We start from the raw sequence: 24,872 nt of genomic DNA on the forward strand, positions 1-24,872 counted from the left end.
GGACAATGAACAAGTTACAAATGAAGAAACATGAATTTGGAGATGTCTTTTGAAACTCTGCTTTAAAATTGCTGCAGTCCTAAATATATATATATATATATAATATATTATATTCATATATATATATGTAAATAAAAAAAGTTGCTGCAGTCCCAAGCACTATTTCCCTAGATAGCTGCAGACTCAAGAGTTCATTGGTCGATTTTCCTATTTATCCCCAGATGGTCTCCAGACATTGGATCTTCTGCACCTATAATGGCTTTTCTCTAGTATCTTGAGAACACGTAATTCCCAGAGGGACACCCCACAGTGACGTTTAAAGTCTTAGTTAAGACCTCCACTTCCAGACATACTTAGAAATTGGGGAAGATGCCCAGTAAATAAGTAACAGAAGTAAAATAATCCAGGAAAGGTTGACTTCCTATGACTTTTAAATAACGGATTGAAATGTGGCTATTTGAACGCGTAAAATCTGGCTCCTACTTACAGAGAAAGCCGTGTTCTTACAGCAGACCAGCCTGGGTAAAATGTGCGTTTTTGACATGAGAGAGGGAAAGGAAGTTCTCTTCGTCACCTCCAGGGGGTAGATGGGATCAGTGAGGAGGGAACCTTCTGAGCTCTCCTACGTGGGCATGTAGGCATTCAAATAAACCTACCCCCAACGAGGAGGCAAGGTCTGCATTATGTAAAGGTCACTGTGCCCAGCAGTGGGAGCGTGAGACAGTACAGTCGAGCTTCCCTCGGCAGGAACTGTGCTCCTCCGGGGAGAAGAGCCATCTCTCCATACGTAGATAGAGATGTGTTGGGCTATAAATAGCCAGCTATGAAGTACCCAATCCAGAACTAACACTTTGTAACAGGCTTAGCTTTCTAATGGATAAATGGAAGTTTGGTTTACAGACACAATAGATCTTCTTTCCGACTGGAATAGAGTCACAGATACCACTTGTCATCTTTCTTCTTACATTTCCTTTCCATTTAAAAATTTTTATTTATTTATTTTATCTTTTAATTTAAATTCAATTAATTAACATAGAGTGTATTATAGTTTCAGGGGTAGAGGTCAGTGATTCATCAGTTGCATACAACACCCAGCGCTCATTCCATCCCCTGTCCTCTGTAATGTCCATCACCCAGTGACCCCATCCCCCCCTACCTCCCCTCCAGCAACCCTCAGTTTGTTTCCTATGCTTAAGAGTCTCTCATGGTTTCTTATGAGAAGGCAGGTTTTCTGGCTCCTTGGGGCCCGTGGCTTCATTTTGTTTGATGCATTCTCGAACTCCGCTGCATCACATTCATACTGTGGGCAACATTCCTGAGGCTCTGCTCTTGGAGCTGGTCATGCGGGGCAGAGGCTACGACCCTCAGCTGGAAGGCTGTCCGGCTGGGACACTGAACCTTACGGGGCTCCCACTCTTTGGGATGAGGCTTTGCATGCCTCAGACGGGCGGTTCCCATGATCTGGTGCAGACATAGGAAGAAGCATAAGCTCCTGTGACCTGCTTTCAGGGTCTGCAAAGTTCATGAGTTTACTTTACCGATTTACTTATTTATTTTAAATTTTATTTTATCATGTTACGTTAATCACCATACAGTACATCATTAGTTATTGATATAGTGATCCATGATCCATTGTTTTCGTATAACACCCAGTGCTCCATGCAGTACGTGCCCTCCTTAATACCCATCACCGGGCTAACCCATCCCCCCACCCCCCTCCCCTCTAGAACCCTCAGTCTGTTTCCCGGAGTCCATAGTCTCTCATGGTTCATCTCTCCCTCTGATTTCCCCCCCTTCATTTTTCCCTTCCTTCTCCTAATGTCCTCCAGGCTGTTCCTTATGTTCCACAAATAAGTGAAACCATATGATAATTGACTTTCTCTGCTTGACTTATTTCACTTAGCATAATCCCCTCCAGTCCCATCCATGTCGATGCAAAAGTTGGGTATTCATCCTTTCTGATGGCTGAGTAATATTCTGTTGTATATATGGACCACATCTTCTTTATCCATTCACCTGTTGAAGGGCATCTCGGCTCTTTCCACAGTTTGGCTATTGTGGACATTGCTGCTATGAACATTGGGGTGCATATGGCCCTTCTTTTCACTGCCTCTGTGTCTTTGGGGTAAATACCCAGTAGTGCAATTGCTGGGTCACAGGGTAGCTTTAGTTTTAATTTTTTGAGGCACCTCCACACTGTTTTCCAAAGTGGCTGTACCAACTTGCATTCCCACCAACAGTGTAAGAGGGTTCTCCTTTCTCCACATCCTCTCCAACATTCGTTGTTTCCTGTTTCATTAATTTCTGCCATTCTAACTGATGTAAGGTGGTATCCCATTGTGGTTTTGACTTGTATTTCCCTGATGGCTAGTGATGTTGAGCATTTTTCATGTATCTGTTAGCCATAACAAATGCCTTTTCTAATTAAAAAAAAATCCTTAGAAAAAGATTTTCTGATGCTTTCAAGCAACCCATTTCTGGGTTCAAGCACATGCCGTTAGGAGGTTCTTCCTGTCGCTGCCGCTATTCTTTTCCTCACGGAGGCCCGTCTGTTTCCTTTAGTGCTGTGTTAGCTAGAAAAGAACTAGTAAATGCCATTATGTCTTATTGGAAAAGGGACACTCCTTTGTTGGTTAAAAAAAAAAATCGCTCCTCTGCTATTTTATGTTTTTTGCTCAGTTTTTCTAATCAGTTTAATCTTTATGTCATCCTCAAAGGTTTTAATTACCGTCAGTGCTCTTCTCTTCATATCATCCAACTTTTCCAGCCGTTCTTGCATTGGTCCCTTGAGAAGTGCACAGTGTGTTCTGGAGAAGGCCGGAGCAGGCTTCTGCAGACCACAGCCAGACGGGGTTCCTTCTGCTAATTCCATGTCCAGGCACTCAGGGCACCGTGGCTTTGAGCCGCTGCCTTGAAGGAATCTTGCGCTCTGACTGGTGTGGTGCTCATTACACGTGTGCATTCTCTTGAGCTCTGTCATCTTGGGGATTCTGAAAATTCCAAATACAGTTCCTGTTTCAATGACTTAGAGAAGAACCTCCTGGCGGCCTGTGGAGATTGTGGTGGATAGAACAAAAGTCAGGATTTGCAATCGGGGGACGGAGGCCTGGGCCTCTGTCCCGCCACCCATAGCCAGGGATCCTGGGAAAGCTTGCAGCTTTCTGAGCCCCATCTTCACCCCATACGGATGTGACTTGTGAGAGCAGGGCTCCAGAGACGCATTATGCTAGCAAAGCAGAGGCTCCAGCAGTGTCTGTCACTCAGCGGCATCTGGTCCGTGGGGAATATACCCCGGGTGACGCATGTGGAGCTGCCTCTCGTGTTGGCTTTCTTTTCTTTCTTTCTTTTTCTTTTTCTTTTTCTTTTTCTTTTTCTTTCTTTCTTTCTTTCTTTCTTTCTTTCTTTCTTTCTTTCTTTCTTTCTTTCTTTCTTTCTTTCTCTCTCTCTCTCTCTCTCTCTCTCTTCCTTCCTTCCTTCCTTCTTTCCTTCCTTCCTTCCTCTCTCTCTCCCTTCCTTCCAAAGATTTATTTATTTGAGTGGGGGGAGGGGAAGAGGGAGAGAGTGAATCTCAAGCAGACTCCATGCTGAGCATGGAGACCGACATGGGGCTCGATCTCATGACACTGAGATCATGACCTGAGCTGAAACCAACAGTCGGACGCTCAACCGACTGCACTTCCCAGGAGCCCCTCAGTTTGCTTTCATTTGCTTCTCTGTGTTCTCCTCTCAGCTGGTAGGAGGGTTGGTAATGGAGATCAGCTCAATTCCTTGGCCTCTCCTTGCCCCCCGGGGTCCTTTGAACCCTCTCCTCTTCTGTCCGTAGTTGGGGTCATCTGCGCATCTCCAGCACTCTTGCTCTGCATGGACTAGGGGGTCCCAAAAGGCTCCAGGACTCAAGCCTCTGACCCCAATCAGGGGTTCCCTGCTAACAAAAACTGGACTCTTTCTTCTTCCCCAGCAGCAAGTGAAATGCTCCTTATTCCCTTGTCTCTGGGCCTGGGAGCTCTGTGCTGGGTCTGAAAAGAGCGAGTCGCTCAGATCTAGAAGGCAGCTCTGCGTGCAGGGGCTTGCCTCTTCTCACTGCCTTTACTACCTGTCTAGCCTCCTTCCAGTCCCTGCGTTTGCTTCCTGTGTCCTCCAGCATCTTGGAAGGAAATCGGATTCAGCCCTGGGGGCTCACCATGCTTCACCCTAGGATGAATTCTTGCATATTCTCTCTTAAAGTCCTGCGTCCGCATCTCTGTAGGTGGGGACACAGCTCTTGGGTCCAGAGCAGGCTTGTTGGGTGTCCTGAGGCCCTGCTCCACCCAGCCCTCACTGGCACTTCCCTGGAGACACCCTGACTCCTTGCATGAAACATGACCCACTTGCCAGAATGCTCCTAGGTAAGGCTGTGCCATGTTTCTGTGCCTGTGGGGCCTGTAAAATGGGAAGCGCTCTGTAACAGGACTCCTGTGAAATGAAACCAGGCTTGTTTGTGCTGTTTCTATGGGCTTGTTCAATGCCTTGCCGGCAGCACAGTCCTGAGGGAGCAATTGGATATCAAGAAGGGCTCAGTGATGTCCTGGGGGACGTTCAAACATTTTAATCATGTGCTAATCTAATTGGAAGCTCATAATATTTTGTATTGCAACGACAGGGACTGTGGGTCTGGAAAACCTCTACCTCGTAGGAAAAGCTCTCCTATCCAAACATGATGCCCCTGACACCTTAAGTCCTATTAAAACAAGATGTGCATCACGAGACAGGTATAGCAGACATCTCTGATTGCAAATATTCCATCCAGGTTATTTGCAAAAGGCTGATTGATGTCACTCCAGAATTTCAAACATATAGGTATAGATTACGGTGCTTGGGAACGTGGCACAGATCCATCGAGGGAGGGAGAAACCATGCGCTCTGGAAGTTGATACACAGTTTCAGAGCTGTGAGGGCATGGGGCCTGAGGAGTAACCAGAGAGGGCCATTAGATGAGGGATAATTCCATTCCACAAGGCTCCGTATTGCAGGACACAGAGGCTTGACCCTTCTCTGTGCAGATTCCCAGCACAGCCAGAGCGCCAGTCCTGGTTAAATGCCCTATTTTTCTGGGTAATTCTTCTGCCTCCCCTTCCAGCTGAAACTCTGGAAGATTTTGGATTAGATTCTTTTTTTCTTTTTTTATGAACTGGTTTATATTAGCAACAAAAATAATTAGGTGATCTTAACCAGTGCATTATACTTGGCTTGGAAAATCAGTTGGCTTGCTATCCCAAAATAGAAATGAAGCAAAGGACAGTTTGGCAGGGCAGTTTTTGGTGCCTGGTAACGTACCCAAGGGACGGCACTCTGAAGATGGGCTCCGGCGACCGGGGTGACCTGGGCTTCATCCAGCACTAACCGAGTCTATCACTCCTGCAGGCGACGTTCAGATTCCAGGGCCTCCCACCAACGTGCATGCTTCGGAAATCAGCAGAACATATGTTGTTCTCAGCTGGGACCCACCTGCTCCCCGTGGCAAGGAGCCGCTGATGTATTTCGTCGAGAAGGTACTCTGCCGTCGCGTTTCCTGAGACAGCAGTTTTCTGTGGGATTTCGCATTGTGCGACTCCGTGTGTTTTAGGGATGAGCAACCAATTAGGTCAGTCATCGCAGACTTGACCACTGTTAGGTACTGGGGAGCTGGGGGCACTGGCTGAGCCGTGCGTGCGCGGTGAGACCCGGCCATGCACGCCGGCGTCAGGGAACAGTGTCCTGGTCCGGGCTTTGCTGCCTTCGTGCGAACAAGTGGGCACTTCACGTCTCCAGGCCCCGGTGCTGCCCCCCAAATGGGGGATCTCTAAGTTTTCTTCCTGCTGACACGTTCTAGCTCGCAAATTTTGAGGACGGTGTGAGATCTGGGCGGGAGCGCAGTTGGCTGTGGCGCGGAGTTTGTAATAAGCTGCGTGGCCACTTGGTGGCGGTCTCGTACAGGAATTCGCTCTAGACGCGAGGCGAAGGAATCATTGGTTTGAAGACCCGCTTGGGACGCAGGCAAAGCAGTAGCTTGCATAGTGCCGCCGCGCGCACACGCACAGGCGTATAAGCCGCGGGGTCACAGACACTGACGTCCCTACCGCATGCTAGACCTCTCCTGCTTCAGTCCGTCCTGTTGGGCTAGATGCAGCCCGGGACCCGCTCCTCGGCTTGCCGACCTGCTGGCGGGCTGTGGGCCACGGTGCGAGAACCGTTAGAGCCCTGCCAGTCCCGTGAGTGGCTCTGTGACGCCCCGCTTGTCCTGCGGTGCAGGGGACCGCGCTGGGAAGGGCGCTGGCGTGGGGAAGGTGGCCGGGGGCCGGAGCCTGCCCTGGAGTCACGCACGAGCGCAGTTCAGCAGGTGACGCCGCAGGGCAGACGCGGCATCGAAACGGGCGCGGTGTGTCCAGGCTCCGGGACGCGCCCCGGCCCTCCGGCCCTCCGGCCTTCCGCACTTCCTTACGTGGAGGCTGTCCCTGGAACAAGAAAGGGTGGAGAACTCTGCGGATTCCGTGCGGTGTTCGCGTCACGGGAGCGCCGCTGGTCTGCAGGCGGGTCTGTCCCAGGAGGAAGAGTATGTCCTGGGTCCTCTCCAGAGGCGTCTGCCACCAGGGCCGGAAGCGCCGAGGCTTAGCAGATACATTTCTAAACGGACGAGCACATCACCGGGGGCTCCTCTGGCTCGGCCACCTGCTGCCTGCAGTGGGAAGGGCCGGGGCGGGGGGCCGGGGGGCGTCACGGGCCATGAGCGTGTTGATGGGGGCGAGGAAGGGGAGCCACGGTGCTCAGCGGTCCCAGGAGGCAGGGAGCCACGTGAGAGCCCAGGGGAGGCCGCGCTACGTGTGAGCAAGGAGGTGCCGGCCTGCCAGGCGGCCGCGTCTCCCTGTGTCACAGCCCGCTCCTGGGGGACAGTCCCTCCCCTGCCTGTCCAGGGGGCTCTTTCGGCACCGTCGTTCCTACCAAGGCCCAGAAGGAACATGAGGATATGCATTCCTCTCTCTCCATTTATGCTAAGCCCAGGGATGAACTGGTAGGAGCTGCAGCTCTGTATCGATGCCGTTGAAATGGGGTGGCCTGTTGCATCCCCTGGAGCGGGGTTGTCCCCACAGACGTCCCCTCGCTGAGTCCTGCCCCGTAGCGCCACAGGTGTGGATCACTAAGTGCTCTGTGTGCACGGTCCACTCCTGGACGGCTCCTGGCCTGTTCTGCTTGAGGTGACATCAGCGGTGCCTCGAGGGTGGTCTTGTGGGGTCCGAGTGTGCCCTGCGTGGGCCCCCGCCGACGGCACCTGGCCCTGCATGCTGTCTTCCAGCCTCCACTTCCTCATGAGCAGCTCCTGACTTAGCTTTGGCTCCCCAGCTTTACTTGGGTGTCTAGAAGCTTCACAGTAAGCCCCAGACAGCTTCCCTGGCTTCCTCCCTGTCCCGTTCCTCCAGCGTGAGTCTCCTTTTCCCTGATCAGCCTCCGCTGCGGGTCCCTCTGATGGAGAGCACGTGCGGGCCTCCCGCTTCGGACACCTGTGTCAGTGCCAAGAGAGAGACTGCACTTCTGCTAAAATGACAGCTTTAAATGTGGACCTGGCTTCTAGAAGCCGGGGCGTTTGAGGTGCTTTCCCAGTCCTGGCAGCCATTAGCAGGGCCGGTGTGCCCCTGCCGTTACTTCCTCAGGATCCCCTCAGAAAGGAAAAAATGAAGTGAAACATGGAATGGAGATTTCAAAATAGTTATCAGTGATAAACCAAATGATAAAAATCAAACCTGCAGTAAAGGTGCAGAGAGTTACAGAGAATAAAATGAAAATCACCGCTAATTCCATCATTTGAAATAGTCATGATTAATGTGGGATGCAGATATTTATGGTCTTTTTCTCTATAGTATTTTATGTACTTGATACGTCATAGGTACAATTTGCACCCTGTGTCACATGTGGCGAGATGGTGTAATGACGCTCATCTGATGGAGGATCTTTGTAAGATGGCCCTAGTGAATTCATTTCCAAATGTACGAACGTAGCATGATGGGTCTTGTGCTACTGCTGGTTATTTAGATTGCTGTTTTCTTATTATTATGGTAATAGCTGCAAAGTAGTGCAAGTTTTATTCTATTTAGTTATTATTTAAAAATATTTATTCAGTTTAGAGGGAGGAGAGCGGGGGCAGGAGCAGAGGGAGAGGGAGAGAGAGACTCTCAAGCAGACTCCGCACTGAGCGCGGAGCCTGACGCGGGGCTCGATCTCACGACCCTGAGATCACGACCTGAGCTGACCTCAAGAGTCGGATGCTTAACCCACTGAGCTACCCCGGTGCCCCTAAAATAGTGAAAATTTTAAATTAAAGTGTGACCAGCTGAGTTATGATGGGATTTTATGAACACCCTAAGTTATCTTCAATCCTTTATAGTTCATTTCACTTTACTAAAACTACAACCCTATGTATTAATTCCCCTACGTTTTTTTTTACAGTTTATTTGCTTTCACGTAAAATTTTTTACTGGTAAGCGTTTCCAACTTTGGGTAATTTCTTGCCTGCTTTTCCAAACTGCCTTCCTTTTTCATAAAATTCAGAAAAGATCTTCTGATGGTGCAGGATGTGCTTTACCGCCTGGACATCCCTGAAGATTAATTTGGCTAGAGCAGAACCTTTCCTTCAACATGCCTTTGGGGACTTCTCGGCTTCCTCATGTAAATCCTGTGTCTCTTTGCAGTCCGTGGTTGGGAGTGGGACCTGGCAGCGGGTCAACGCCCAGACGGCTGTGAGGTCCCCTCGGTATGCCGTCTTTGACCTTGCTGAGGGGAAGCAATACGTGTTTCGGGTTTTGTCAGCCAATAAGCATGGCCTGAGCGACCCGTCGGAGATCACTGCCCCCATCCAGGCTCAGGATATGATTGGTGAGTACAGCCTTGTTGGTGAGTGACCGTGGTTTGGGACAGGCCCCGAGTAAGGGACATCAGATACCCTTCCGTTGTGCTGAAAAAGACAACTACTGTTGTATATGAGTCAAAATTACAGCTGCCTTAAAATCTCAGTTGACACAAGATGGTGATCTCTCTGCCGTGTTTTGGTTGGGACTCAGCATTTCTCCAAAGTTCCCTTATTTTTATGAAACTAATAAATGGGTTAGAAATATTTTTAGGCATTGGTCACTTTTTGAAAAACCTTGAACACAATGGAGTTTCTTGCCTGTGTGGCTTGAAGTTCCTGCTCCGAAGATGCCATACAGGATTATAGAAATTCTGAATTGCCCTGCGGAGAAAATCCAGGGTCAAATCATGATTGGATTTTAAATCCCCTTACAGATTCCAGCCAATCCGAAAGAAGGTGTCTTATTTTCTTAAAATTGTTACTACCCTGTTAGCCAAAGCATGTGTGTCATGAGGAGATGCCTTTTCATAGTTCTGGGGGGTGGGTATAGGAGACGGCGTGATTGTAATTCCTCTCTTTGTGAGTCAGGTAGGACAGAGGACGGTGCAGCAGCTCCTGGCCCCCCCTGGGTGGCAGCCCCCCTGCCCACTTCCCCTGCTCCTCCCTCCTCGTCCAGATTTCAGGGAGCCATTCCCTGTGGACAAAGGGCTTGAGGGTCTCTGGTGCAGCTTCCGGACCTCGGACTCTGTTCACGGTTCCTCGCTCTGTTCCTCTGCACAGTTGTCCCCTCTGCCCCGGGCCGGGTGCTGGCATCCCGGAACACGAAGACATCGGTCGTGGTGCAGTGGGACAGGCCAAAGCACGAGGAGGACCTGCTCGGCTACTATGTGGACTGCTGCGTGGCGGGGTCCAACGTGTGGGAGCCGTGCAATCACAAGCCCATCGGCTACAACAGGTGCGGGGGCCCCGGACTCGCCGCGTGGGAAGGACACACAGCCAGCTGGGAGCCGCATGGCACTCAGAGCAGCGTGCGCCCCGGCAGATGCACCTGTGAGGCTCGTACACGAGGGTCTGTTTTCTTCCTTGCCCACGAGGGGTCAGGACTCGGAAGCTGACAAGCTTGTTCCGGGCACGGGGCTGAAATCATTAGTGTGTTGATGAGAGAACTCTAGAACCTTGGCCCTTCTGGAGTCATTAGCAGCTAAGGCTTACCTTCCAACAGGAAGGTTAAAACCACAGCTGCGACTCGAGAGCCATTTTATTTTTCCATATTGAGTTTTTGAACTTTTAAAATGGCTTTGTTCGCATAACTGACAGTCCTCTGCTCTAGCCACTGATTGAAGACAAAGCCGGCGGCTGTCACCTCTCGTGTGCCGGGCAGGGGTGGGGGACGTCGGCTCGTCTTGGGTGGAGAGGAATATCTTTGCTCCTGGCATTGATTTACCCCCGCTCCTGCCGAGTGTGTGGAGTGTGCGGAGTGTCTGACTTTAGTAGGCCCTCTCCAGGGTATGCTTCTCGGATAAATAGAGGCAGCAGTCAGATTCTCCACTGTGGATGCATTATCATGGATGGCTCAGCCATCTTTCCCTTTTCAATCTACTTTTTAAGAAAAATAACTTGGGAAAAGCCGTGGCTAGGAAGGAAGAGATGTCGCTGAGAGGAGTATCAGTTAGATGTTGTTTCAAGTCCATGGGCAGCAAACATAGAAAGAGATCTCAGGACAAAAAACTTAAAATAGCATGCTCGAGCCAGAGTTTTATAAATGGCCACTAAACGTTTGTGGGCTCTGAGAGGTGAGTGGGACCTGCTCACATGGACGGGGTGCTGGCCTGTGCTGAGCTCCTCCCACACAGGATCCCACTTGATGCTTGTAGTGGTGCTGGGAGGCGGGGATTGTGGTCCCATTTTATAGCCGGGACAACTGACTCACAGAGCCAGTGACCCGTACTGGGGATCCACAGATGTTTGCTTTCCGCACCCCCCGACCTATGACCCTCTCGCCCCCGGTGTAACCAGGCATCATGACCGTCCTTCCTGACCCTGCGTGTTGATTTGCATCCGTTAACGAAAAATGAAGCATAGAGTGGAGATATAGTATGCATATATAAAGAACTCAGACAAGTGAAGTTCCTTCTAGCCCCAGTGGAAAAAAATTTGGAGCGTTCCCGATGATTTTACTTCTGCTGGAGGAGGGAGGGGAAAGGCTGAGGTGCATGGTTGCACCCTCGACTGGTGTTTTGCTCAGGTTTGTGGTGCACGGCCTGACGACCGGCGAGCAGTACGTGTTCCGGGTGAAGGCTGTCAATGCTGTCGGCACAAGTGAGAACTCACAGGAGTCCGACGTCATCAAGGTCCAGGCTGCCCTCAGTGAGTAACCCAAGGGCCATCATAAGCTCTGTGGGAATAAACGTTCTTGGTGCCGAGAATATGCTGTCTTGGGGAGGCCTCTCACCCGCTGGCCACGTGTCTTGGAAACACGGGGGTGGGGAAGGAGTGGTGAAATGCCAGAAGGGTGCGCACCGGGGACACACGGCTTCACTGCATGTCACATGTCCCCGCGTGTGTGCACCCGCATCGATGTGCGTGCTATTGGGATGAACGTCTCTTTCAAATTTAATGGTAATCTAGAAAAACATCAGTGGCCTTTCCAGTTAGTCTTAGTTCAAGGGGTTTTAATCATCTCAGAGAATTCCAAACGTTGATGTGAACTTTGTGGTTTGTTCATCAATGGTCATCATTAAAAATGATTTTAATCAAACCAAACAATTTGGGACCTAATTTCAGAGGTGGGTCCTGGGAACATGAGTGTTGTGATTGTCGCCCTGGTGATTTCATACAAGATGGGCCACACGGCAAACACGTGCCCTGGGACATTTGGAGCACGAATGTCACATGTTACTCATTTTGAGTCATACTGATATCCTTTCATTTCTGAGAGAAATGTTTTGCTCTTTAATTATTTTTGTCTCCAATTAAATTTTAAACGCATTTTCAGAGGTTCAGCTTTCTCTCCTAACAACATATAAAGTTGTGTTATGGAACATCCAAGGAGTGTCCGATCCAATACTGCTTAGGTGGTCAATATAGTGCAAAATCATTCTTCTTTTATTTGAAGGTCATTATTCTAATCTGTCCGTTTTCCCCGGGAGGGACTTCCAAACATTACCATTCCTCCTTAATACAAAGCAATCATCTACAGTTTTATTCTGTGATGGGAACAGGTCTTCCCCCAGTCACCTGTTTCTTGGGTAACAGAGGATGCCTGGATGCAGGTCACCTGGAGCCGGGGCTGGGGCTGGGGAAGCAGAGGCACACCCTCCCTCAGCCCCTTAGAGAAGGTGGTCCAATTCCAAATGAACTCATGTGAATTCGTACTCACTTGAATTGATTTGATGTGGGAAATTAAGACTGGCTGGGTCAGTGATGTGCAGCATCTCTGGTCATGGGGGCATGGCTGTTATTTTTCATGGGTATAATGAGAAAGTTCCTCCTCAAGGTTTTCCTTAGAGGAGAGGGAAGAATCTCTTGTTTCAACCACCCAGGCCAGATTTAAATAATTTATTGCCCCTGTGCTATTGAAATATTGGAAGATGTATGTGTGTATGTATTATTTATTGGAGGATGTGTTTAGGAACTGCAATAAATAGAAACGACAGAGAGTTACTCTCTTTAAAGGAAGAGATGAAAACACACAAGGATGGTTCGGGGTGAAGGCCCCTCTGCAGGGCAGGAGTGGTCCCCAGGAGTTTGGGCGTCCTGGGTGGAGACAGGGGTGAACTTCCTGCTCTGTGTCCTTGCAGCTGTCCCTTCACATCCTTATGGGGTCACACTTCTGAACTGTGATGGCCATTCCATGACCCTTGGCTGGAAGGTACCTAAATTCAGCGGGGGAGCACCCATCCTTGGCTACTACATAGACAAGCGCGAGGCTCACCATAAGAACTGGCACGAGGTCAACTCTTCGCCCATCAAAGAGAGGATCTTAACGGTTGGTTCTTAAGGGTCCAATTACTTCCCTGGGTGGTTTCCCATACTGGGCAGAGTCCTTCATTCAGTGACTCAGAGTTCAAGGCATTAGATAATGTGACACAGAAACAAAAGTGGGTTGAGAAAACTTCACAGCCTCGTGGGAGGAGCTCTAGAATGGGATCCGAGGAAGCATTTTCTTCTGAGACGTGAGGAGAGGTGGAGAGGCAAGGAAGCGGGTGGGGTGGGGGTTAGTGTCCCTGCTGGGGGCAGCCCCAGCCCCCACCCATCCCCATGTGGTTCTGTGGGGCTGGTGCATCTGCGCTTAGCTGGTGTTCAGTCCGAGTGCCCTTGTCTGTGGCTTGTTAATCACGGTTCTGCTAAGAAAGGCTTGTGTGTCCAGCCGCTGGGTGAGTCACTTGCCCAAACACATGTTCTGCCAGGCAGAGAGAGGAGAAAGAACATAGGTTTGGAGTAAGGAAGATCTGGAATCCAATCCAACCATGAGCTTTCTCTCCCACCTCGCAGAGTCTTCCACTACTCGTTTGTGCGGTTGAGGTCATGGGCATGTGTGCGTGTGTGTGCACGTGGGAATGTGTGTGCGTGTGTGTGCATATGGGAATGTGTGTGTGTGTGTGCGTGCACGTGTGTGCATGTGTGTGCGGGTGCACTGTGTGCATGTGTGTGCATGTGTGTGGGTGCACTGTGTGTGCATGTGTGAGTGTGTGCATGTGTGTGCTCGTGCGTGTGTGTGCATGTGTGTGCGGGTGCACTGTGTGTGCGCATGTGTGAGTGTGCATGTGGGAATGTGTGTGCGTGTGTGTGCAGGTACACTGTGCGCATGTGTGCATGTGTGAGTGTGTGTGTGCATGTAGGTACCGTGCGTGTGTGTGTACATGTATGTGCACACACGTGTGTCACATTACTGATATCTGTGCACGGTCAGCCCCCAACACTGTGCCGAGCTGTTCTGGACGACGGCCCTTACTCCTGAGCAGAGCACCCTCTTATTTTTAGAATACCGCTACTGCCGTGAGGTGAACTCTGTTTTGCAGGGAATGAAACCATTGAACTTCAAACACACTTGCTTTGGAGGCTCTGTATTATTCCAGGAGGCAATATTATCTAGATACAGCGAGATGGGGCTGAGGTCACGACCCAAGGGCCTCCAGCCCGTGTGCTGGGGGACGGTGACGGGTTGTTGGGCATCACTAGTGAGGCTGGTCTGGCAGAGAGGCTTCGTGTCCCTGGCTGGTGGCAGCCAAGGTGCTGGCATATGCAGAGGGGATGTGGGCTGCAGGGCAGGGCCCCCACCCCTGCTATTCCACTCGCCCTCTGTGGCTTTTTCTCCATGAGGACGAGCTGTTAAGGGCGGTCATCATGCTGCCCCATAGGCACGGTGACGGGAGGAAGGGGAATGTGGGTAGGTTCCCTAGAGCGACCATAACACAGCACCGGCATTCGCAGCCCTCCCTGACCGCACTGTCCAGTTTACCAGCACAGCCCCACCTGCCCCGTTCATTCTGGGAGTCAGTCGTGAATCCTCCAATGGACGGACTGTAATGAAGCTCTTATTTCCTGTGTTAATTTAAATACAATCCACGCAGGTGGAGGGCTTGACAGAAGGCTCACTCTATGAGTTCAAAATCGCTGCCGTCAACCTGGCCGGGATCGGGCAGCCGTCAGACCCCAGCGAACTCTTCAAGTGTGAGGCCTGGACCATGCCTGAGCCTGGTAAGCGGCCCCTCCTGGACTGGAGCAGCCCTCCGTGGCATGAGCCTGCTGTCCTCAAGGCCGCGGTCACCAACCCCAGAACTAGCGGGCATTCTGTCTGTGCATGCTAGGGTGTCACCACCCTGTGCCAGGCACGGGGTATAGCTGGGGGTGAGGTGGCCCCAGTCCCTGGTGGTGGGGTGCAGACAGAGGCCGAGCAGGTGACGAGGGTGAGGTGATCAGCGGGGATGCGTGAGGGTAGAGGGAAGGCGGCCCCGGGCAGGAGGGGCCAGTGCTGATGACACAGGGTGTGACACTGGGGTCCCCAGTGTGTGAGGTCTGGTTCTCCTCCCAGACCCTGTGGGGACCTGGGGGCCTCTAGGTCAAAAATGTGGGATTACTGCCAATCTGCAATGTATTAGGACTTTACATTTTAAAGCTGTTTTCATAAATTCTCAAAACCCGGGCCTTCATTTATTTGCATTCAGTGTGTTAGCAACCTAAATGTAATGGGTAAAATGCTCCTGTTTTGAGCAAAACAAAACAATGCCCAAACAACAGACCTAAAGTTGAAGCTATTTTGTGGCCAGATTATAGTGTATTTTTCCTCCTTTTCTTTTATTGAGTGGTCCTTGTTTTAAGGAAACTAATATTTGCCCCTTAGAAAAGCCAGTAGAAGGAAAGCTATTCCAATTTCCAGAGCCTTTTGGGGGCTTCACACGAAAGGGCTTAGCCACCCTCTAAGGATGTGGCATGACTTGGTTCAGATGCAGCCCCTGCACCTTGGCCTGAGTGCTGATGCGGACTCATGAATGATTCCAGGGTGCCTGCAGTCCCCAGATCCCTCATGGTCAGGCTGCAGGAGCAGCCGGCCACACTGTGCCCCCTCCCCGCTCCACGTTCAGCACGCTCCTCCGGGTGTGCGTGGAGAAAGCCTGATTTAACATGCAGTCATGACGTCTGTGTGTGTCCCCATGGCGGCGGACGCCACATGCTGGTGTGAGCATGCACGGGCACAGACTGCGTTCGACTTTTCAGGTCCTGCCTATGATCTGACGTTCTGTGAGGTCAGAGACTCGTCCCTGGTCATGCTGTGGAAAGCCCCCGTGTACTCTGGCAGTGGCCCCATTACGGGGTATTTTGTGGACTATAAGGAAGAAGATTCCGGAGAATGGAGCACCGTGAATGAGGCAGCAACCGCCAACCGTTATTTAAAGGTGACGGTGTTCCTTCCTGTGTGCCCTGCCTTCCCGGGATGGGGTCTCTGATTGCTACCACAGACGGGCTCGAAGCCGCCCGGCCAACCGCTCAGGCAGCACATACGGTCCCGTGCCACTGTGGACGGTCTCCGCGGGGGCGGCGGCCACTGTGTGTCTGCGGCCGGCGTGCGTTTAACCCATTCTATTCGTGATTGTCGTAGAAGTCACGCGCATAGACACACGTACACACGCAGCTGGGATACGTCTGGCGGGATGGCGATGTCCACATTTCTCTCTTCTCCTGTCCTCCAAGGGTTTCTTTTTGTAGCACCTACAGTTTACCCATCACTGGGGTCGGCTGTGACACCCATCCTTGGGTGGGTAGGCCACCTGCCCCGGCTCCTTGCCCAGCGCTTTCCCTGCTTGGTTGTGGGCTCTGTGGTGTGGTGTAGATGGTGGAGGCTGACCGGAAGGCCACACCTGAGTCGAGCACATGGTTGCTGCCTCTGGGCAACAATCCGACAATCCAAAACCAGATCAGCTTCTTCCAAATGAACTAATCAGCTTCTAAGGATCTAGCCAAATCAAGGAGTGAGACATTAGCTGAAGTATATTTTACGAACCAGTGCAGGTTACGGTACATATGAGCTACGCATGTGCAAGGAGAGAACCATTTAATTTTAATGTGTCCAGATGATGGGAAATCTTGCACAGTTACAAATCACATTTAAAATAATATTTCGTCCTGTAGAATTATGTTGACTATGGACGCCAGGTTGCAACCTGGATATATGCCTTGAATTCTGCTTTGAAATGTGCAAAGAAAAAGGGAAGACTCTCTGAAAACTGGAGAGAGTCTGTTTCTTCTTGCAAAGTCAGACTGAATGATTGTGAGTCTGTCTTACCTCCTGCTTTTCTAGCTCACTGTGCATAGCTCTTACAGCTGGAAAAGTAAGTTACTTTTTTAAAAAAAGCATGTTCATAGTAAAACGTGAAAAGTAAAAAGTCCTTTTCACTTATTGATTCCCATGTGACATTTTCTCTGTCTTTCTAAGGTGTGTGACCTGCACCAGGGCAAAACCTATGTGTTCAGGGTCCGGGCCGTGAACGCCAGTGGCGTGGGAAGGCCGTCGGACATGTCTGAACCAGTGCTTGTGGAGGCCCGGCCAGGTGAGAGGTGCTGCTTGGCTGCTCGGGATGGCGGGAGGCTGCGAGTGGCTGGCGTGCAGGAGGTGGGCGTGCGTGTTGTGTGTGTGTGAGTGCAGGGAGGGCGGGCTCCTGCCGTGTGGTTGACAGTGTCGAGCAGCAAACGGAACAGGCCCCTCCAGCCCAGCGTGGCCCCGGCACCCCTGGATCGGAGTGGGACCCCTGAGGCACACAGTCGGTGGGGGTCTGTATTTGGACCAGTAAAGCCGCATTGGGGATGACAATGTTATTGCTGAATTTTGACTGGCAGTCAGAAACCCGTGGGTAGTGCTCTTGGTGGCAAGTGGCTCCTCTCCCTGGGGACTGGTTTCATGTCCTCTGCCACCTGGCACTCTGTGCCACTCCGTATTCACGGCAACCGATGGCATCTGTGCCTGCCCAGGCCAGCGTGGCCCCCCAGTCCCTACCCCCTCGGGGCAGATTCTGACAGGCCTGTGTGGGGCCGGGTGTCCACCTGGTCAGAAGGATCGAGCAGGTCCCTTCCCACCCCCCATGGAAGAAGAGCAGAGGGAGGAGCCCGCGTACAGTGCTATCGGGGGGTGCCCGCGGCCGCCCGGGGCCCTCGCAGTGGCGAGGGGTCAGATCTCAGGGGGAAGAAGGGTCTTTACGGCCAACGTGTTTGCTGCAGTGGGATTGGATGTGGAGGAGGGGATGGACAGAGAGGTACAGCTTAAAACGCTGCCCGCTGTGCCCTCTACCTGCTCCTGGACGGATTGCCCTCCTGCGGGTCCACCTCTGCGTCCTGGGTGACCTGGAGGGGAAGCTGATGATTTGGTGTAAACCAAGCCGCCACCTCCAGACACAGAGTCTGCGGGCAGAGGGCACGGTGCTCCTGAGACCCCGCCTTGTCTCCTTGCTCTGCAGGCACCAAGGAGATCAGTGCTGGTGTGGACGAGGAAGGCAACATCTACCTGAGCTTTGACTGTCAGGAAATGACTGACGCGTCCCAGTTCACGTGGTGCAAAGCCTATGAGGAGGTTGCAGATGACCAGAAGTTCCGGGTCGAGACGGTGGGAGACCAGTAAGTCCCCTTGGGGGCCAGCCCCTGGGACCGCCGGGGACCCTGGCAGACACAGCCAACGTGTCCCCCGGTTCTTCCCTTTTAGCTCGAAGCTGTACTTTAAAAACCCGGACAAAGGGGATCTAGGAACTTACTCAGTGTCCGTGAGTGACACGGACGGGGTGTCCTCCAGTTTCACCTTGGACGAAGAAGGTAAAGTCTACATGACGGAGGCTCGCCTGCTTGAGTGTTCAGCACTGAAAGATTGACACTAACCTAGGAAAGACTTGCTTGCCTAGAAAACGGGCGTGTGTTTGTGGGAGGCTGGGGTGCTGAGTGTTCATAGAAGCAAACGTTCCCTTAGAAATTAAACAAACTCTCTAGAGTTCGTACTCTGTCCAGCTCCTAAATCACCAGTCCAGGACTTGGGGCTTCTGGAGTTCCCCCTTGTACTTTTCAAGTTGGGTTTTAGCTACATTTCAGTAGGTTGGCAAGCAGGGAGTAGAGTAGGGCCACAAGATTAAAGCGAGACACACAGATGGGAGACTCCCCCTTTCCTTCCAGCACTGGATAGTCAGCATGGCAAGAGAAAAAAAAATATATTTTCTGTATGTGAAATAAGATTCAACTGGCATGTCAAAATCTCTTGCTCTCTTACAAATAGGAGACGGCAGAAAGAAAAGTCTGTTCACAGCTGGGGAGCCCAGGAACAGGCAGGTGTGTCCTCTGCGGGCTCATGCACCTGAGTCCCTGTCAAATGGCAGGTCTCATGAGGCAGATTCTTGTGCTGCTGGGGATTATAGTTATTTGTGTCCAGTGCTTGTGGTGGACCCGGCCCACAGTCAGGGTCAGTCTCACGGAGATGTGCAGTGAGCTATGTCGTGCTGGACAGCATGGTCAGATGTCCAGGGTTCTCTGGGTCTCTAGAGCTGTTGAGAGTCTGCTGTTAAAATGTGGGGTCTTGTGAGAGGCCTGGTGCCTGGTGAGCAGACCCCGAAGTTCCCTACTGTCATGTTGGCTGGCAGCAGGCCGAGGGTGTGATCCCGAGGACGCCTGATTCGGATGGTTGTCCAGCATGGGCTGGGAGGAGAGGCATGGACCCATGTTGGGAAGCTCCGCGCCGATGCCTTGGGCCCCTGCAGGGCTGGAGCAGATCCTGGGTAAACCTGGGGAAGCTCGTGCAGATTTAACAAGAATAGCAGGAGGATGGCCGAGTGGTCTGTGTGGACGCTGCTATCCAGGGTCCTCAGGATGCTCTTGCCCAGGGATAGGGGCCGGAGCAGATCAGGAATCTGCTCCGAATGCTTTTTGAGCTGCCTTTTCTGACCCTAACTCAGCGGTCTTCAGTTTTTAACTCAAAACATTCTTAAATAATCCTGAATAGTGTTCTACTTCTCTGCACTAGTTTTAAGTTTGTAGATGACATTTTCACTTTAATTTTAAATAGTTGCAAAGGATGAAAACTTCCAGCATGTTTTATAACATATGTGGACTTTAAGAAATCTTTTAGATAAAACCTTGGAACTGCAGATTTAGCTCATTTGATTTATGGAAATTCCTACCATTAGACCTAATGGGGAAGTCAAGCCAGTCACCCAGCGAGGAAAAGTCTGACTTCCTTTTTCGGTTCAAGTGAGCATGTTCATACATATCTTAGTGACCACGATCTCTTTTCTAAGTTCTAGTTAAGAAGGAAGGAAGGATGGAAGAAATGGCTTAAAACCTTCAGTTTTTCTTAGCTTGCTCTTGGGACTCCTTCAGGAATGATGCATTTATATTTATATTTTTTATATTTATATTTATATTTTAAACTCATGGCAGTATGCATCACAGTGAAATCCTGAGTGGGCGAAGCATTTTGAAGGACATCTTGCAAGGGGAAGGAAAATCACAGACCACCCACACACTCTCAGCACCAGATTGAAATTAGGAAGGAGTTCGTATGGAATTCGAGGCTCTGGGAATGGGTGTCTTTAAAGCTCCCCTGTGCAAAGCCCGCCCCCACCCCCAGCCCCACTGTCCCCAAGGCTCTGCCCTCATGTGCCCCACCACGCCTCCCCTTCAAGACAGGGTTATTATATGGTGAGGATCTCAGCTGAAGAGAGTATTCAAAGGTGGTGTAACTCCTATTTGCATTTTAACTTCTAGTTCATGTTTCTTACTCAAGCACAGATTAAATCTTGGTGGTGTCAGATCCCTGCTAGGGGTTAGCCTTGTAATTGTTTACAGACTTCTGAATGTATGGGTCAAAAATCAATGCACGTATTTTTCTTAATTTTAGAGCTTGAACGTTTGATGGCACTGAGCAACGAAATCAAGAATCCCAGTAAGTAAGCGTGGGACTCTGCCTGTTTGCAGGCAGACAGCAAGCCGTCGGGGGAGGGCCCTGCTCATTAAGGCAGGAAGCTCACCAAAGAGCACTTTGGGCATGGACCGTTTCATTTCACGCATCCAGCTTCCAGGCTTGTCACCTGTTCATTGGAAACAAATACGAGTTGATAATGCAGCTTGTAGAAATTTTTATTGCATAGAGAGAGTTTTGAATTTGGGGTTTAGCATAGCTGATCGTAATCCAAGCAAGTCAATCAGGTGGAGTCTTCGGTTACTGAGTTACACTGAATACAGAGGGAGCACATGGGGGCATGCCTCGGGGTCCACGGGAGAGCCAGGTGTGTGCGCACACGGCTCACGCGGCATGGGGCCTTACCTGCAACAACAGGCTAACCTAGGGTTTTAGTTTCATTTTTTGGTTTTCATAATCCAATTCAACACTCCAGGGTTTCACATCCTCAAAAATTTAATAACCAGGATTGATATTTTCCTCCAATATGCAGCTATCCTGTCTCACAACAATTCATGCATTATTGACTTTCGATTTCTTTTCTTCCTGTAGCGATTCCTCTGAAATCAGAATTAGCTTATGAGATTTTTGATAAGGGCCAGGTTCGCTTCTGGCTCCAGGCTGAGCACTTATCACCAGATGCGAGCTACCGATTCATTATTAATGACAGAGAAGTCTCTGACAGTGAGGTGAGTTCATGTGTGAGTGATCTTTGGCTTCAGAGAGGCCGGGTTTTACTTTGGTAGGTCAGCGACTTTGGGTCTATGTTTTGTGTGTGTTTTCTTTTGAACTGCAGAAATTGGGGTGTAGCAGGTTGGCGAGATGAACGCGTGACGGTTGATTCTTGCGATATTCAGAGACTGGTCTGGGTTAGATGAGAGATCAGGAGTCCTTGAAATCCAAGCCTGCCAGAATTGAGCAATGGTCAGCTTTGTTTTAGAGATATTGAGCCTGGTGTTATGAAAAGGTTCAGGTGACATGGGGGGCATGGAATTATCCTTGATGGACAGGCCTATTTATTCTTGACCTTGGTTTTGAAGGCATGCATTTTTACCCCATTGTCTGTGGGTCCCCCTCCCCCCCTCACCGAGAGCTTCCCATGGAAGGCATCCATGGGGAAATCTGTTTCTACTCCTTCCCTAACCTTTTAGGCTGTTCTGTTTAGGCAAAGCATAACAGAACTGCCAACAGAGTATTGAATGCTAGAATACAAATACTTTTGCCCTTGTTCTGCTTTTAATTGTATTCAATGAATCCTACAATTCTCATAAATATTCCTTTTTGGCTGTGGAAGAACATTGAGTATGTTTCAATGTATTTTTTCTTGTCTAATAATTCTAGCACACCTGCTGTAATTTCCAGCTGAAGGAAAACCTGCTCCATGAGCCCTTTCTTTACTGTTGAGTGGAGAGCGAGGGGTCTTTACCTCCTCTGCTCTTTTCTGCTGGTACTCAGTGTGTGGTGTCATCAGTCTGTTCAGGGTCCTACTGACTCTGGACGCCTCATCCGTGTGCACTGCACACATGTTCATGGAATGGTTGACATGTAGGAATCACTGAGGCCATGCAGGTGCCCACTTACTGTGTCACTGAGCTAGGCCCCTCATCCCTAGTCCAGACTTTGTTCCCATGCGTGTTTGTTAAGGCTTACCTGGTTAGATGAGCAGGTGTCAGGCAGAAATCCAGAATGGACAAAGATCATGCAGTTTTTCTTACCCTTGAGAGACAGTGACATACTCTGAGAGGCGTGCAGGTGGGAGGAGTGGCTGATGAACAGACAGCAGGCTTTTCCTCCTGGCTGCAAAAAATCCAGCATTATACATTCTGTCCTGGGAGAGTGTACTGCACGGTCAAGGACTTGGAGAAATTCTCTTCGAGCAGAGACCGTGCTATGAGATGAAAAGGAATTTCGTGTAATTGCACTTTATTTGTAGAACATCTTTTGATTAACATTTCCTACCTGCTGCATAGAGCTTGCTTTAAAAACTGATGTCTTTGCTCTGTGGCTAATCTTTTTGGGATAGGGCTGCACTATTTCACTTGTTTAATTAGCAATCCACAGGTGACTTTTCTGGGGGGAGATTGATGTTATTTTGTGTGAGTCACATAAAAGCCTGTATTTATGGCACCCATAAAATCATTGAACTTCATCTTGCTGTATAATGGCAATCGCAAGAAGCCTAATTAATTTCTAAAACCCGCTCAGACACTGCAGTGCAGTAGCTGAGAGCATTAGAAAAGCTACTGTATCACAAAGTATCCGGCTAGTGAGAGTCTTGCCATCCTACTTCTCAGACCTGGTGGGGTCGGCTCCTGGGGTCCCTCTCCTTGCAGGTGTTGGAAGCGAGCATGGTGTCAGACAAACAAGAACAGGGCTTTGTCACATTGATTTGAAATTTGCTCCCCGTATTCAAACGTAAATACTCAGAATGAAGGAGCAAGCCGGTGAGCTACACCTGTGCAGGACTCCTGCTTCCGTTGCCGCCAGGCTCCCTCTGGCGCCGCTGCCAGTCTGCCCGGACACACTGTAGCCACGCTCTGTGATCAGGACGTTTCTCAGTGACTGCTCTCTCAGAAAGCAGGCTGAGGCCATGCTTGTTCATTTGTCTCTCTCCATCATGTCCCTTGGACCTAGTTCCTGGCTCAGTTTCCCATCCAGACACCATCTAAGGGACCTTATACAAGCACATGCTCTGTGCTTCACAGATGTGAAATCGCAATGGAATTTCTAACCGTGAAGATGATTTTGTTTCTGTTTGCTGAAAGGCAAGACCAGGGCGTGGGTTTTATTCACTTAAAGCCTCAACGTCGTATTTGATTAAGCAGGACCGGAAGTGTCACAGTTGACCGTGAGAGCACGATAGTCATTTTCTTCTACCCGTGGGTGTATTTTACAAATCATTTCTTTTCATTTTCCTTTTTTTTAAATTACTTTTCTTAAATTTTTTATTGTTATGTTAATCACCATATATTACATCATTAGTTTTTGATGTAGTGTTCCATGATTCATTGTTTGTGCATAACACCCAGTGCTCCATGCAGAATGTGCCCTCTTTAATACCCATCACCAGGCTAACCCATCCCCCACCCTCCCCTCTAGAACCTTCAGTTTGTTTCTCAGAGTCCATCGTCTCTCATGGTTCGTCTCCCCTCCTATTCACCCCCCTTCATTTTTCCCTTCCTACTATTTTTTTTACCATATAATGCATTATTTGTTTTAGAGGTACAGGTCTGTGATACAGGTACAGTCTTACACAATTCACAGCGCTCACCATAGCACATACCCTCCCCAATGTCTATCACCCAGCCACCCCATCCCTCCCAACCCCCACCACTCCAGCAACCCTCGGTTTGTTTCCTGAGATGAATTCCTCATATCAGTGAGGTCATATGATACATGTCTTTCTCTGATTGACTTATTTCACTCAGCATAACACCCTCCAGTTCCATCCACGTTGTTGCAAATGGCAAGATCTCATTCCTTTTGATGGCTGCATAGTATTCCATTGTGTATAGATACCACATCTTCTTTATCCATTCATCTGTCGATGGGCATCTTGGCTCTCTCCACAGTTTGGCTATGGTGGACATTGCTGCTATAAACATTGGGGTGCACGTACCCCTTCGGATCCCTACATTTGTATCTTTGGCGTAAATACCCAGTAGTGCAATTGCTGGATCGTATGGTAGCTCTATTCTCAACTCTTTGAGGAACCTCCATACTGTTTTCCAGAGTGGTTGCACCAGCTTGCATTCCCACCAACAGTGTAGGAGGGTTCCCCTTTCTCCACATCCCCACCAATATCTGTCGTTTCCTGACTTGTTAATTTTAGCCATTCTGACTGGTGTGAGGTGGTATCTCATTGAGGTTTTGATTTGGATTTCCCTGATGCCAAGTGAAGTGGAGCACTTTTTCATGTGTCTGTTGGCCATTTGGATGTCTTCTTTGGAAAAATGTCTGTTCATGTCTTCTGCCCATTTCTTGATTGGATTATTTGTTCTTTGGGTGTTGAGTTTGATAAGTTCTTTATAGATTTTGGATACTAGCCCTTTATCTGATATGTCATTTGCAAATATTTTCTCCCATTCTGTCGGTTGTCTTTTGGTTTTGTGGACTGTTTCTTTTGCTGTGCAAAAGCTTTTTATCTTGATGAAATCCCAAGAGTTCATTTTTGCCCTGGCTTCCCTTGCCTTTGGCGATGTTTCTAGGAAGAAGTTGCTGCGGCTGAGGTCGAAGAGGTTGCTGCCTGTGTTCTCCTTTAGGATTTTGATGGACTCCTGTCTCACATTGAGGTCTTTCAACCATTTGGAGTCTATTTTTGTGTGCGGTGTTAAGGAAATGGTCCAGTTTCATTCTTCTGCATGTGGCTGTCCAATTTTCCCAACACCATTTGTTGAAGAGACTGTCTTTTTTCCATTGGACATTCTTTCCTGCTTTGTCAAAGATGAGTTGACCATAGAGTTGAGGGTCCATTTCTGGGCTCTCTATTCTGTTCCATTGATCTGTGTGTCTGTTTTTGTGCCAGTATCATACTGTCTTGATGATGACAGCTTTGTAATAGAGCTGGAAGTCCGGAATTGTGATGCCGCCAGC

At 49.8% G+C, this 24,872-nt stretch overlaps 1 protein-coding gene across 1 annotated transcript in view; it reads left to right on the top strand.

Annotated features, from left to right (window-relative positions):
• MYOM2 (myomesin 2) overlaps positions 1-24,872 on the top strand; it is an 80,680-nt gene that overhangs the window by 24,539 nt on the left and 31,269 nt on the right. Inside the window, exons 13-24 of the mRNA XM_028099839.2 lie at positions 5,401-5,528; positions 8,697-8,880; positions 9,635-9,809; positions 11,100-11,221; positions 12,655-12,842; positions 14,428-14,554; positions 15,572-15,750; positions 16,788-16,902; positions 17,803-17,959; positions 18,045-18,151; positions 20,220-20,264; positions 20,832-20,968. Coding sequence (XP_027955640.2) covers positions 5,401-5,528; positions 8,697-8,880; positions 9,635-9,809; positions 11,100-11,221; positions 12,655-12,842; positions 14,428-14,554; positions 15,572-15,750; positions 16,788-16,902; positions 17,803-17,959; positions 18,045-18,151; positions 20,220-20,264; positions 20,832-20,968 — 1,664 coding nt within the window. The remainder of the gene's footprint in view (positions 1-5,400; positions 5,529-8,696; positions 8,881-9,634; positions 9,810-11,099; positions 11,222-12,654; positions 12,843-14,427; positions 14,555-15,571; positions 15,751-16,787; positions 16,903-17,802; positions 17,960-18,044; positions 18,152-20,219; positions 20,265-20,831; positions 20,969-24,872) is intronic.

This window comes from Eumetopias jubatus, unplaced genomic scaffold (assembly GCF_037043125.1).
Source record: "Eumetopias jubatus isolate StellerSeaLion01/CBP00866 unplaced genomic scaffold, mEumJub1_p1.0 scaffold_2, whole genome shotgun sequence".
Taxonomy (NCBI): Eukaryota; Metazoa; Chordata; class Mammalia; order Carnivora; family Otariidae; genus Eumetopias; species Eumetopias jubatus.